The 14,140-nt window shown below is 34.0% G+C and overlaps 1 protein-coding gene and 2 long non-coding RNA genes across 7 annotated transcripts in view; 2 read left to right on the top strand and 1 right to left on the bottom strand.

The window, feature by feature from the left end:
- Nucleotides 1–2,038: 2,038 nt before the first annotated feature.
- Nucleotides 2,039–14,140, top strand: part of LOC114524608 (neurogenic locus notch homolog protein 1-like) — a 37,060-nt gene continuing 24,958 nt past the window's right edge. For all 5 annotated transcript variants that reach the window (XM_028545749.1, XM_028545746.1, XM_028545744.1 and 2 more), the window contains exons 1-13: nt 2,039–2,146; nt 2,749–2,981; nt 3,257–3,370; nt 3,867–3,980; nt 4,214–4,327; nt 4,801–4,914; nt 5,236–5,349; nt 5,515–5,628; nt 6,217–6,330; nt 6,500–6,613; nt 6,748–6,861; nt 6,952–7,065; nt 7,625–7,744. In XM_028545749.1, the coding sequence (XP_028401550.1) occupies nt 2,073–2,146; nt 2,749–2,981; nt 3,257–3,370; nt 3,867–3,980; nt 4,214–4,327; nt 4,801–4,914; nt 5,236–5,349; nt 5,515–5,628; nt 6,217–6,330; nt 6,500–6,613; nt 6,748–6,861; nt 6,952–7,065; nt 7,625–7,744 (1,567 nt within the window). In that variant the 5' untranslated portion in view covers nt 2,039–2,072. The remainder of the gene's footprint in view (nt 2,147–2,748; nt 2,982–3,256; nt 3,371–3,866; nt 3,981–4,213; nt 4,328–4,800; nt 4,915–5,235; nt 5,350–5,514; nt 5,629–6,216; nt 6,331–6,499; nt 6,614–6,747; nt 6,862–6,951; nt 7,066–7,624; nt 7,745–14,140) is intronic.
- LOC114524611 overlaps nt 5,035–14,140 on the bottom strand; it is a 32,540-nt gene continuing 23,434 nt past the window's right edge. Inside the window, exon 5 of the long non-coding RNA XR_003687107.1 lies at nt 5,035–5,595. This is a non-coding gene — a long non-coding RNA (uncharacterized LOC114524611). The remainder of the gene's footprint in view (nt 5,596–14,140) is intronic.
- LOC114524610 lies at nt 11,913–13,586 on the top strand. The gene is made up of 4 exons (XR_003687106.1): nt 11,913–11,963; nt 12,254–12,523; nt 12,801–13,323; nt 13,567–13,586. It is a non-coding gene; the product is annotated as an uncharacterized LOC114524610 (long non-coding RNA).

Here is a 14,140-nt window from a genome sequence, read left to right as displayed (position 1 = left end):
AGCTAACTCTTTCTGTTTTTCAACTTTATTGTCAAGTCTTCTACGGGCCATATAGGGATCGACCAAATCTTTTTGGTATCTAATTATTAAGTGTTGATCAAACTCAATGTTACATATGTCCATGCATGCATGCATTCTTGTGTATATTGTAACCCCAGAGTTGTCCAGGTAGAGTAATGTCACCAAAATCCGGCTCAATCATACTATATGAATAATATGTATTACATAAAATTTAAAATGACCTAAGATCAAAGCCGAAACGATTTTTGAAAACGTATTTTATCTATGATTTGAATCGATCCCTTAAAGAAGAAATAAAGAAGAATACATTTTGCGACATTTTGAAACGGCAAGAAGATATATGTGTTACACGTCATCAAATTTTATATTATCGCTAGTTCCACACTTCTATCAACTATGCTAGTTCACATACATTCGTGACATCTTTCTCGATTTCATTATTTTTCAATATGTTTCTGTTATAAGTCTGGCAGCTTTCGATGCACGAGTGAGAGTAAGACATTAAGGATGCCGCAATTTCAAGTTTCAAAATACAAAGCGTTTCTCGATCGGTGATCGAGCAGAATTTTGGATGTCTTTTGCAATCACATGATGTCATTTGACAGTAAATTTATTTGGAATTTTATCAATATTCCAAAAATCCGACTTGTTTTTTGCAGACATTAAAGGTTATTTCATTCTACATATCAGATGGAAAAATTGTCATTTTATTAAACGGAAATTATTGCGCGCACAAGCACGCATACATTTATGATCTATATATATATATATTTTTTTTGTTTCCGGCCGGGACAATTTATGTATAGCCAATAAGTATCTTTCGGGGAAACAAAAGGCTCCCGTTTAAAAAATGTTTCAATGTATTGACGGGCAAAACCAACTTTTCATTTTTTTTCGATTTCTGACCGTTTAAGGCACACTGAATCTGAAGGTTACTGGTAGTTTTGTTGTTTGTGTATATAGATTCTTACATTATTACTATAACATTCAATTAAATTCAAAACAATCTAAAGGCATAAACAGTAGGTGTTCATCAAACTATGGATCAGTAACCATGGTTAACATTATATTTTTATAAAAAGTATAAACAAAAATCTTAAGATTACGAGAAATTGGTGACAAAATGGCTATCGCTTGTGCGTTAATTTACATTTAACACATGCATACACAATGACTTCGAGTTTTAGTATAAAGACTAAAGTAAATTGAGTGAAAATATTAAACGTCGTAACATCAGAGCCACAGACTTGGAGCATTGTTTGCCGACCTCTAGATGGATAGAGCAGCTTCTTGGAAAGTAATTTTTGTAACCGAATTTCTTACCTTGGGTATTTCTGCAGTAGGCCAAATTTAAAAATATATTGCTCAAAATTTTGGACGTGTTCTCTCAACGAACTTATAAAATCGCTCACATTCTTACGCACATTTCGATTCGGATTGTTGATGAATTGACGTGTAATATACCAAGAATTTTTGTTAAAGATGTGGTATATATTTTCCTTTACGGTCCAGATTTTTTCTGCAGTCACAAAATATTTATCAATCTCATATAAGGTATATAGTTCAACCATACGAAACGTATATATACATTTGAACACATTCAGTTGGCGGAACGTAGAAACACCAAAGGTATTAAGTAATTCGATCATCAAAACGTTGCAAAACGGCTATTCTATATTGATCCAGAGGTCGGCAAACAGTAGGCAACAAACAGGACAACGGCAATTTTGGTATATGTATTTTATAATAAAGGTTAAAGGCCGTTGTTGTTGAAAGTTAAACGCAAATTAGTGTATATGGAAATCACTAGAAATGTCACAAATTTCTGGTAATAGGCATTATATACAATAGCACATACGCAACCCATATAGATAAAACCATGTTTTTTAATGTTATAAAAGTCATACCACCATAAAAATGAAAGTGCGTTTTTAGCCGGAAGAATCATCGACGCTCAGCTTTCAAATTGCGATGTCAAAATGGTCAAAAGAGGATGCTTCAAAGATACGGGAGCATCAAGCAGGGATAGCGAAAAACGACCATTGAATAAGATGCTCTACAACTACGGAAAAAACCTCGACTGGCAGGATGGTTGGGATAAGTACCTTCATGACACTGCATGCGCGTAAGTATATATAAAAGTCAGTAATTATCCTGTTGACCCAAAACATCTCATGCACACTCAGCCTCAGCTTAAGTTCAAATCCCGCTGCTAGACAACTAGCGTTTCACCAATGCAATTGAAATGCTTCTTTAATGATTTTAATTGCAAAATACACTTGAGTTTGGGAGCAACGAGATAAATGTAACTCACGCCTGCATGGTTTCCAATCAGTCAAGTATTCAGTTATCGTAACGTGCATCGTTCTCAAAGGTTTCCTGGCCGATATGTTAACCATCAAAGGGCCTATTTACACCATGCATGGGATAAGTCGTGTTAAATAGCTAATTCTGGCTGGTGTGAATGTATTATGTATAGATATACGAATGCCACATTTCAATTTCAATGCCACATTGCAAAATTGTTGTATTGGCACTTGTTTCCATTCACCTGCATGAATAATAATCGCATATAAATATGACCATATAGTGTAAATAGGCTTTAAAATAATCCTATATATACATGAAACAACATGAAACTGTGAAGGAAAAGAATACTAGGGAATAACACTGCTTATTTTAGTTTTGCGCCTGCAATTCTCTTTCATGATTTTCTTATTGTTTTAGTTGTGCTAAATTAGCAAAAACCTTCGGCTATCGATATATCGGCATCCAGGCATTCTCAGAATGCTGGTCAGGTGATCCAACAGCAGATTTGTTTAAAGATCGGGCAAAATCACCAAATAAATGTTGGGGTGTCAGACCCAAATATTCAGAATGTAACGACGAAACGGATACAGCATGCACAGGAACGCGCGGGTATAATTACGTCTACGAACTTTATCTTTCTGCAAGCAAAGGTACGTATGTTGGCTTGATGCACGTATATTTTTTTAAATATAAAAGCATCAGATATGGGGGAGGTGTAAACTGCAATAACTTGGTTGTTGGGATATAACAATAAAAACCATTGTCTCGATGCATATATAAAAATATAATGAATTGACATTTCTTGTTAATGCATACTTTGTTAAAGATATTCATGTCCAGATGGCGACGGCCAGATGTTTTCGTTCGAATTTTGTACCTGCGTGAATTATAAAAAATAATTCAATGTTCAATTTGTGTCATTTAGAATCACCTTGTTCGTCTTTGCCATGTTATAATGGAGGAAGTTGCACGGAGGTTCGGGATTCCTTCGTTTGTAAGTGTACTTGTGGATACAAAGGCAAACAATGCGAAACGAAAGGTAAGTTAAAGTAATTTTTACAATCGATATCACCACCAGACAAAGCTAACTTTCAACTGTAGAGAATTGAGTGGATTTCGATGGACATTATGGGACGTGCATGGTAATTTATCTTCCATACATTGTCATGCATTGCATTGACCCTATATTCATACAGAACGAACATTATAATATACCCAATGATAAATTCACTGTTTTAGATCTGATTTGGTCGCATGCATGGATCAAATTGTGAAACAATTACTGGGTCGCTGTCAGCGACTTTGGTTGGGGACAAAATAAATAATTGAGACGAAAAAAATTCCGTATTAATTATGATTTTTTTATCTTAATTGCTCGGGATGACCGCAATGCGTATCATTTCAACAAATGCTTGTATACAGAGAAGTGGAGAGCGACTGCACGAGATAATATATTATATATACCAACACCATGGATAATAGCATCTGATTTCCAATCTAGTAAACATATACACATTTTTTTTAAAATATCTTAGTGTCGCCATGCTCTTCTGCCCCCTGTATGAACAATGGAAATTGTACAGATGTTGGAAATTCTTTCTTATGTAAATGCCCATGTGGTTTTAAAGGAACTCGCTGCGAGCGAGATGGTATGTAAATCATGCGGTTGTGAAGCATCTTGTAAGAAAATTAGTCAATACTAAGGTTCACGCATCGCATCACAATATGGTATAAAACAAATTCCAAAAAGACAAGACATATAGTTTTTAACAAGTTCCAACTTCTAAACAAAATGGCAGATCATCTCTTTTCAAATTTGCTATATGTTAGCAAATTCCATGAATGGTAAGATCACTTAAAATGCTGTTCTGAAAAATTTCAGTTCGTCCGTGTGCGTCATCGCCTTGTGTGAATGGCGGAGAATGTAAGAATCTTAAAAAAACGTACCAGTGTGAATGTCCAACCGGATATAAAGGAAAACGATGCCAGATTAAACGTAAGTATACAACGTAAGTATAGCTGTCAGTGTAATTCATGATCACTGGAGAACCGTTGCGATTACGACATGCATGCGGTCATGCATGAGAGTCAAAGGCGCCTTACAAGCTATAGTAATCACAAAAATGGAAAGCCATTTTGAACTCTACTTGACGGCAAAGACTTTCACAAAAAAGTTTTTAGGGCATTTTTCAACCGTCTTTGATAAAAGAAAAACTTGACAAAAAACATCAAATAACTGGTTTGAAAACGTGCATATATGTAAATCTATTTTAAAAACCCCATGTACATGTGAAGTCGGTCAAATATTCTGAGAGTGTCTTCTAATTTTCTAAGAAATATTGAAATAAAGTCTCAACTAACCTCACAACTTTAAAAACTCAGTATTGCTTACCTCAATTTTATCATTATATATCATATACATGCATGGAGCGTGTTTTTCTTTCATCACTTGGATGTAATCTTTTATAGAATCCCCATGTGGTTCAGGGCCGTGCAAAAATGGAGGTAGATGTCGTCAACTTGCAGCTTCATATCGCTGTCTTTGTCGCCAGGGATATCGAGGAAGACTCTGTGAAATAAAAGGTAAAGTGGACATAACTGAACTGAACGAGAACAACACGCCATATACGAAGGTCAACGATACACTAGGACGTTTGAGAGGATAATTATATACTCTTCTTAAAGTGATTGAACAAGGAATAAATATATTTTTATTAATATTTTTATTAAACTATATGTTTTAGATACGGAGACGTTTCAATGTATTTATAAACAAATTAAGGCCAAAACTCTAATAAAATGAATTAGAATCGCATATGATGTGGTTTGGGTACAACCCACCTATATTCTGTTCGTTCTGTTTCAAGAATATTAGAAAATTTTATATATCTATTTTCACTATAGTCACACCATGTTCATCTGGTCCATGTCAAAATAATGCAACATGTAAAGTTCAAGGAAAAACTTTCCAATGTTTGTGCCCAGCTGGATATGAAGGAAAAAAATGTCAGTTCAAAAGTAAGTTGAAAGAGTTGTTCAGGAGACAAGCTCCAGGAGGACATACATATAATAGACTTACTTAGGGGGAAAATGATGATTAATTATAATCTACGATGGCTATATTTAACTAAATACGGGACAAATTCATTGTTAAACTGAAATATCTTTACCTCATATAATTAGAACCGCCATGTTATTCTTCGCCTTGCAAGAATGGTGCTAGATGTAATAATAGTGGAGGTTCTTTTGAATGTTCTTGTCGACCTGGATACAAAGGGAAGATTTGCGATGAGTTAGGTACTGCAACGTACAGTAGCTATGTATTATATGCAAACATGGAAACATTTATTCTGTCTTCTTAATGCACGGACCTATTTATATATAGACGGTCAATAGTATTTGCTTGTTAAATATGAAGTTCAAACCAACATAAATAATTATCAATGACAATGGTTATATATATATATATATATATATATATATATATTAATATATATATATATATATATATATATATTCTGCTTATACGACATTCAAACATCATCAGTTCATGCAAGGAATGGTTGGTATGACATATAGCAATCATTATATGCACGCATGATCTATATCACGGTTTGATAAAAATCCTAATTGAACTTCCACGTTTCAAGCAATGTTTAACATTTAGTTTTAAGCAGTATATTTTCATTTTTGATTTTTATTTCCAACCATTTATGTAAAAAAGTAGTATCTAGTATCATATCATATTTTACACGGAAAAATTTCCACGGTTATTAATAAAATCCATGTAATTATGGAATATCTATAGAGCCTTTCCATCCCCATGGAAATTTAAAAGTGCTTAAAAATATAAAAAAACTTTAAAATATAAATATTTTAATGTAGAATATCCCTGCGTTTCTGGACCATGTGAAAATGGGGGAGAATGTTTAAATATTGGCGATTCGTTTGAGTGTAAATGTCCTCGTGGTTTTGAAGGAAATATATGTCAAACAAAAGGTAACAATTAGGTAGATTAATTATAGATACTAATATATACTGTAGTACGAAAAGATTACAAAAAGTAAGGTTTTCTGAACATAAAATATTCGGTTTCAATTAAATAAGTTATTCGGAATCAAAATTTGTTTTATAGTTGTTAGCCTTTGATACATAGTTTTTTTATTAGTATCTCCTTGTGATTCTGGACCATGCAAAAATGGTGGTGAATGTTCAAATGTTGGTGATTCCTTTGAATGTAAATGCCCTTCTGGTTTTGAAGGAAAACGATGTCAGATAAAAGGTAATTATGAAATCGGAAGAAATTTAGATTATACTTCATAGTATTACGAACAGATTAAGATATTAATGCAAAAATAATATAAATAGAATATTTCCCCATTCGTCAAAAAGAGGATAATTTCAAAATTATTTCAGTATCTCCTTGTGATTATGGACCATGTGAAAATGGAGGTGAATGTTTAAATGTTGGCAATTCCTTCGAGTGTAAATGTCGGGATGGTTATATAGGATATAAATGTGAAAAAAAAGGTAACGAGTTACTCGAAATGAAAATATAAAATAATATATATGAAATAAGAGAAAATTTTTTTATGAATATCCCAAGAATTATTTTCATAGTATCTCCTTGTGATTCTGAGCCATGTGAAAACGAAGGTGAATGTTCAAATGTTGGCGACTCGTTTGAGTGTAAATGCCTTCCTGGTTTTGACGGAAAAAGATGTCAGACTAAAGGTAATCAAAAGGTGGTTGGAAGGGTGTGACGAAAAAAATTCAAATTTTTATGAGCTCTGTGCGTGCACTAAATATCAATTCCTAGCGATAAAAATTAATTAAGGACGCGAATTCGAGCAACAATTGCCATTTGCAAATAATTCTGCGATTGCTTGTTGTTATGATATCAGAACAGCATTCTCAGAAATCTGAATTTTTTTTTCTAGTTGTGTTAAAAATTATTCATCAAACGTAATATTTCATGCAAAACCATATTCACCTTCAAGGCCCACACAGACCGGACGCGATTTGGCAAAGTTTTTGATTTTCCTAATAAATTTTAAACTACCATCATGTTCTTGTAAATTACTCAACTATAATACATTTTGACCGCTCTGGCGACCATAGACACAATGATTTGCTGCAAGAAATTAATTTATGTGCTTCTGAAAACTAAAAATACGCGTCGCTTTGTTTGCCGCATCGCGTCCGGTCAGTGTCGACCTTCACCTATTCACTTTTTAAACGAATTCACGCTGTAGTGACGTCACTCTCAAATTGTTTGAATATACATTCCTAGAATCTTCGTGTGACCCAAATCCTTGCAGAAATGGAGGAAGATGTAAAAATACAGGAAAAGGGATCAAATGCATTTGTCCTCCTCGTTTTGTTGGAAAACGATGTCAATTCAAATTGAAGAGTAAGTCACTGTAATTGACTAAACTTTAAAAAAAGTAAAATAAACTAAAAAACCTTTCAAGATAAAAGTAATAGAAACGTTAATAGTGCAAAAGCTTTCAAACATGAGTACTTAACTATTTCTATACCTCCCAATATAAAATCATAATTTAGTAACACAGCCACACAGGAAAATTTCAATCCGCTCGCACACTACAATGTTTATCAATCATACGATATTCGCCAAAACATTATTTGATCAACACACCACACAGAAAAGGTCTAACAAATAAACACTTATCAAATTCCAGCTCTAGCGGTATGCCGAGCAACAGGTGATCCTCACTACCGAACATTTGATGGAAAACGCTACGACTTCATGGGAAAATGTCAATATGTGTTGGCCAAAGACTCGAAAGAAACCTTTACAATTCTGCAAGATAACGAACCTTGTGGTAGAAGAAAAGCTACGTGCACCTATGCTATTACGGCAAAAATACAAGGAAAAACCATTTACATGAGTAGAGGAGGAAGTGTATTAGTAAATGGTGAAAATGTCACATTGCCGTATAAAGATAAAGGTATTTATTTTTTACACATTCTGTAGAGACATGGTTAGAAAAGTCGACTGAAAGTCGGCTTAAGTGAAACGTTCTTTACCGTGAAGAAAATCTTTTAATGGAACAATCGTCTATGCATCATCTGTTTGCAATACAAATTATGCTACTGTACATTTGAAATTTAAAAAATGATTGGAAACATTTCAAAATATTTTCCCATGAATTAATGATGAAAATCCGTGTCAACATCAAAGCTCATTTATTTATTGACATTTCACGATTTTGATTAATCACTTATAGGAATTACTGTCAAAGTTTTCATGAAACGTGGCATGAAGATCAAGACAAAGATTGGTTTAACAGTTGAATACAATGGTGTATTTAACGTTTTTGTGAAAGTTCGAAACATCTATAGGGGAAAATTATCAGGACTTTGCGGCAACTTTAATGGCAAACGTAATGATGAGTTCAAGACACCAGAAAATGCACTTGTGAAGAACGTAATTACATTTGGAAATTCCTGGAAGACTGATGACAGTTGTCCAAATGTCACAACTGTTGAAGACCATCCGTGTAAAAATAACATCAAACGTGCACTGAAAGCTAAACAAGAATGTTCAGCACTTAAAAAACAACCTTTCTCAAAGTGTAATGAAGTTGTAGATCCAAATGATGGTCCTATAGAAGAGTGTGAATATGATGTCTGCGCATGTGAAAGTAATCCGAAGGCGTGTGTGTGTGAATCATTTGCTGCTTATGAAGAACAATGTAATAACACAGGGATTGAAATCAAGTGGAAACATCTCAAAAAGTTTGCAAAATGTGGTAAGTTAGTAGAAATTAGGAATTTGACAAATTGATCGCACAAAAAGAACTGATTCTCCGTGCATAATAAAAATGCCAAACTTTTGAAATTTAAGAAAATTGGAAACATGCACGCATATCATACAGATTAAAGTCATATGTCTGGTTCTAATTGTCCCAATATAATTTCATTACTGCAGTTTCATTTAAAACTCCGTTCCAATAAAAGATGAAACTGATATAATTCTGGGATAAATTATTTTAGGTTCAGCGTGTTCCTCAGCTCCTTGTCGTAACGGTGGAATATGCACCGAGAAAGGAAACTCTTTCGAATGCACTTGTCCTCCTGAATTTAAAGGCAAAAGATGTCAGCGGAAGGCAAAAGGTGATTGATTAATTAATTTAAATGACGTAGTTGTTGAGACAATTCTGTTTAATCAAACAGAGTAAAGCTTGAAATCAGATAATCAATATTTAGAGGGTAGATTCGAGGGTTATTGCATGGGTGTTATTTGCGGAAAGGAAACCCGCGCGCGTATGAGAAAAAGTCATAAGACATAAGGAACTGTTTTTATGCCACGTTCAAGTCCTAGACTAAGTGAACTGTAGTGTGGTCACTCTCAAATTGTTTGAATATACATTCCTAGAATCTTCGTGTGATCCAAATCCTTGCAGAAATGGAGGAAGATGTAAAAATACAGGAAAAGGGATCAAATGCATTTGTCCTTCTCGTTTTGTTGGAAGACGATGTCAATTCAAATTGAGGAATAGTAAGTCACTAATTGACTAAACTTTAAAAAAAGTAAAATAAACTAAAAAACGTTTAAAGATGAAAATGATAGAAACGTTAATTATGCAAAAGCTTTCAAACATGAGTTTTAATATTTCTATACCTTGCAATATAAAAAAATTTTAATTTAGTAACAGAAGATAATTTCAATCCGCTCGCACACTATACACGTACTATGTGCATCAATCATACGATATTCGCCAAAAATTATTTGATCAACAAAACCCACAGAAAAGGTCTAACAAACAATCTCTTATCAAATTCCAGCTCTAGCGGTATGCCGAGCAACAGGTGATCCTCACTACCGAACATTTGATGGAAAACGCTACGACTTCATGGGAAAATGTCAATATGTGTTGGCCAAAGACTCGAAAGAAACCTTTACAATTCTGCAAGATACCGAACCTTGTGGTAGAAGAAAAGCTACGTGCACCTATGCTATTACGGCAAAAATACAAGGAAAAACCATTTACATGAGTAGAGGAGGAAGTGTATTAGTAAATGGTGAAAATGTCACATTGCCGTATAAAGATAAAGGTATTTATTGATTTACACATTCTGTAGAGACATGGTCAGAAAAGTCGACTGAAAGTGGGCTTAAATGAAACGTTGTTTACCGTGAAGAGAATTTTTTATGGAACAATCATCTATGCATCATCTGTTTGCAATACAGATTATGCAACTGTACATTTGAACGTTAAAAAATTGATTGGAAAAATTTCAAAATATTTTCGCATGAATGATGAAAATCCGTGCCAACGTCAATGAGCTCATTTATTTATTGACATTTCACGATTTTCATTAATCACTTACAGGAATTACTGTCAAAGTTTTCATGAAACGTGGCATGAAGATCAAGACAAAGATTGGTTTAACAGTTGAATACAATGGTGTATTTAACGTTTTTGTGAAAGTTCGAAACATCTATAGGGGAAAATTATCAGGACTTTGCGGCAACTTTAATGGCAAACGTAATGATGAGTTCAAGACACCAGAAAATGCACTTGTGAAGAACGTAATTACATTTGGAAATTCCTGGAAGACTGATGACAGTTGTCCAAATGTCACAACTGTTGAAGACCATCCGTGTAAAAATAACATCAAACGTGCACTGAAAGCTAAACAAGAATGTTCAGCACTTAAAAAACAACCTTTCTCAAAGTGTAATGAAGTTGTAGATCCAAATGATGGTCCTATAGAAGAGTGTGAATATGATGTCTGCGCATGTGAAAGTAATCCGAAGGCGTGTGTGTGTGAATCATTTGCTGCTTATGAAGAACAATGTAATAACACAGGGATTGAAATCAAGTGGAAACATCTCAAAAAGTTTGCAAAATGTGGTAAGTTAGTAGAAATTAGGAATTTGACAAATTGATCGCACAAAAAGAACTGATTCTCCGTGCATAATAAAAATGCCAAACTTTTGAAATTTAAGAAAATTGGAAACATGCACGCATATCATACAGATTAAAGTCATATGTCTGGTTCTAATTGTCCCAATATAATTTCATTACTGCAGTTTCATTTAAAACTCCGTTCCAATAAAAGATGAAACTGATATAATTCTGGGATAAATTATTTTAGGTTCAGCGTGTTCCTCAGCTCCTTGTCGTAACGGTGGAATATGCACCGAGAAAGGAAACTCTTTCGAATGCACTTGTCCTCCTGAATTTAAAGGCAAAAGATGTCAGCGGAAGGCAAAAGGTGATTGATTAATTAATTTAAATGACGTAGTTGTTGAGACAATTCTGTTTAATCAAACAGAGTAAAGCTTGAAATCAGATAATCAATATTTAGAGGGTAGATTCGAGGGTTATTGCATGGGTGTTATTTGCGGAAAGGAAACCCGCGCGCGTATGAGAAAAAGTCATAAGACATAAGGAACTGTTTTTATGCCACGTTCAAGTCCTAGACTAAGTGAACTGTAGTGTGGTCACTCTCAAATTGTTTGAATATACATTCCTAGAATCTTCGTGTGATCCAAATCCTTGCAGAAATGGAGGAAGATGTAAAAATACAGGAAAAGGGATCAAATGCATTTCCTTCTCGTTTTGTTGGAAGACGATGTCAATTCAAATTGAGGAATAGTAAGTCACTAATTGACTAAACTTTAAAAAAAGTAAAATAAACTAAAAAACGTTTAAAGATGAAAATGATAGAAACGTTAATTATGCAAAAGCTTTCAAACATGAGTTTTAATATTTCTATACCTTGCAATATAAAATAAAATTTTAATTTAGTAACAGAAGATAATTTCAATCCGCTCGCACACTATACACGTACTATGTGCATCAATCATACGATATTCGCCAAAAAATTATTTGATCAACAAAACCCACAGAAAAGGTCTAACAAACAATCTCTTATCAAATTCCAGCTCTAGCGGTATGCCGAGCAACAGGTGATCCTCACTACCGAACATTTGATGGAAAACGCTACGACTTCATGGGAAAATGTCAATATGTGTTGGCCAAAGACTCGAAAGAAACCTTTACAATTCTGCAAGATACCGAACCTTGTGGTAGAAGAAAAGCTACGTGCACCTATGCTATTACGGCAAAAATACAAGGAAAAACCATTTACATGAGTAGAGGAGGAAGTGTATTAGTAAATGGTGAAAATGTCACATTGCCGTATAAAGATAAAGGTATTTATTGATTTACACATTCTGTAGAGACATGGTCAGAAAAGTCGACTGAAAGTGGGCTTAAATGAAACGTTGTTTACCGTGAAGAGAATTTTTAATGGAACAATCATCTATGCATCATCTGTTTGCAATACAGATTATGCAACTGTACATTGAACGTTAAAAAATTGATTGGAAAAATTTCAAAATATTTTCGCATGAATGATGAAAATCCGTGCCAACGTCAATGAGCTCATTTATTTATTGACATTTCACGATTTTCATTAATCACTTACAGGAATTACTGTCAAAGTTTTCATGAAACGTGGCATGAAGATCAAGACAAAGATTGGTTTAACAGTTGAATACAATGGTGTATTTAACGTTTTTGAAAGTTCGAAACATCTATAGGGGAAAATTATCAGGACTTTGCGGCAACTTTAATGGCAAACGTAATGATGAGTTCAAGACACCAGAAAATGCACTTGTGAAGAACGTAATTACATTTGGAAATTCCTGGAAGACAGATGACAGTTGTCCAAATGTCACAACTGTTGAAGACCATCCGTGTAAAAATAACATCAAACGTGCACTGAAAGCTAAACAAGAATGTTCAGCACTTAAAAAACAACCTTTCTCAAAGTGTAATGAAGTTGTAGATCCAAATGATGGTCCTATAGAAGAGTGTGAATATGATGTCTGCGCATGTGAAAGTAATCCGAAGGCGTGTGTGTGTGAATCATTTGCTGCTTATGAAGAACAATGTAATAACACAGGGATTGAAATCAAGTGGAAACATCTCAAAAAGTTTGCAAAATGTGGTAAGTTAGTAGAAATTAGGAATTTGACAAATTGATCGCACGAAAAGAACTGATTCTCCGTGCATAATAAAAACGCCAAACTTTTAAATTTAAAGAAATTGGAAACATGCACGCATATCATACAGATTAAAGTTATATTTCTGCTTCTAATTGTCCCAATATAATTTCATTACTGCAGTTTCATTTAAAACTCCGTTCCAATAAAAGGTGAAACAGATATAATTCTGGGATACATTATTTTAGGTTCAGCATGTTCCTCGCTCCTTGTCGTAACGGAGGAAATTGCACCGAGAAAGGAGACTCTTTCGAATGCACTTGTCCTCCTGAATTTAAAGGCAAAAGATGTCAGCGGAAGGCAAAAGGTGATTAATTAATTTGAATGACGTAGTTGTTGAGACAATTCTGTTTAATCAAACAGAGTAAAGATTGAAATCAAATAATCAATATTGAGAGGGTAGATTCGAGGGTTATTGCATGGGTGTTATTTTCGGAAAGGAAACCCGCGCGCGTATGAAAAAAAGTCATAAGAAATAAGGAACTGTTTTTATGCCACGTTCAAGTCCTAGACTAAGTGAACTATAGTGTGGTCACTCTCAAATTGTTTGAATATACATTCCTAGAATCTTCGTGTGATCCAAATCCTTGCAGAAATGGAGGAAGATGTAAAAATACAGGAAAAGGGATCAAATGCATTTGCCCTTCTCGTTTTGTTGGAAGACGATGTCAATTCAAATTGAGGAATAGTAAGTCACTAATTGACTAAACTTTAAAAAAAGTAAAATAAACTAAAAAACGTTTAAAGATGAAAATGATAGAA

Source organism: Dendronephthya gigantea, unplaced genomic scaffold (assembly GCF_004324835.1).
Source record: "Dendronephthya gigantea isolate DGI-Jeju-01 unplaced genomic scaffold, DenGig_1.0 000031F, whole genome shotgun sequence".
Classification (NCBI taxonomy): domain Eukaryota; kingdom Metazoa; phylum Cnidaria; class Anthozoa; order Malacalcyonacea; family Nephtheidae; genus Dendronephthya; species Dendronephthya gigantea.
Note: the sequence above shows the minus strand (reverse complement) of the source record. Positions and strands in the feature narration are given on the sequence as shown.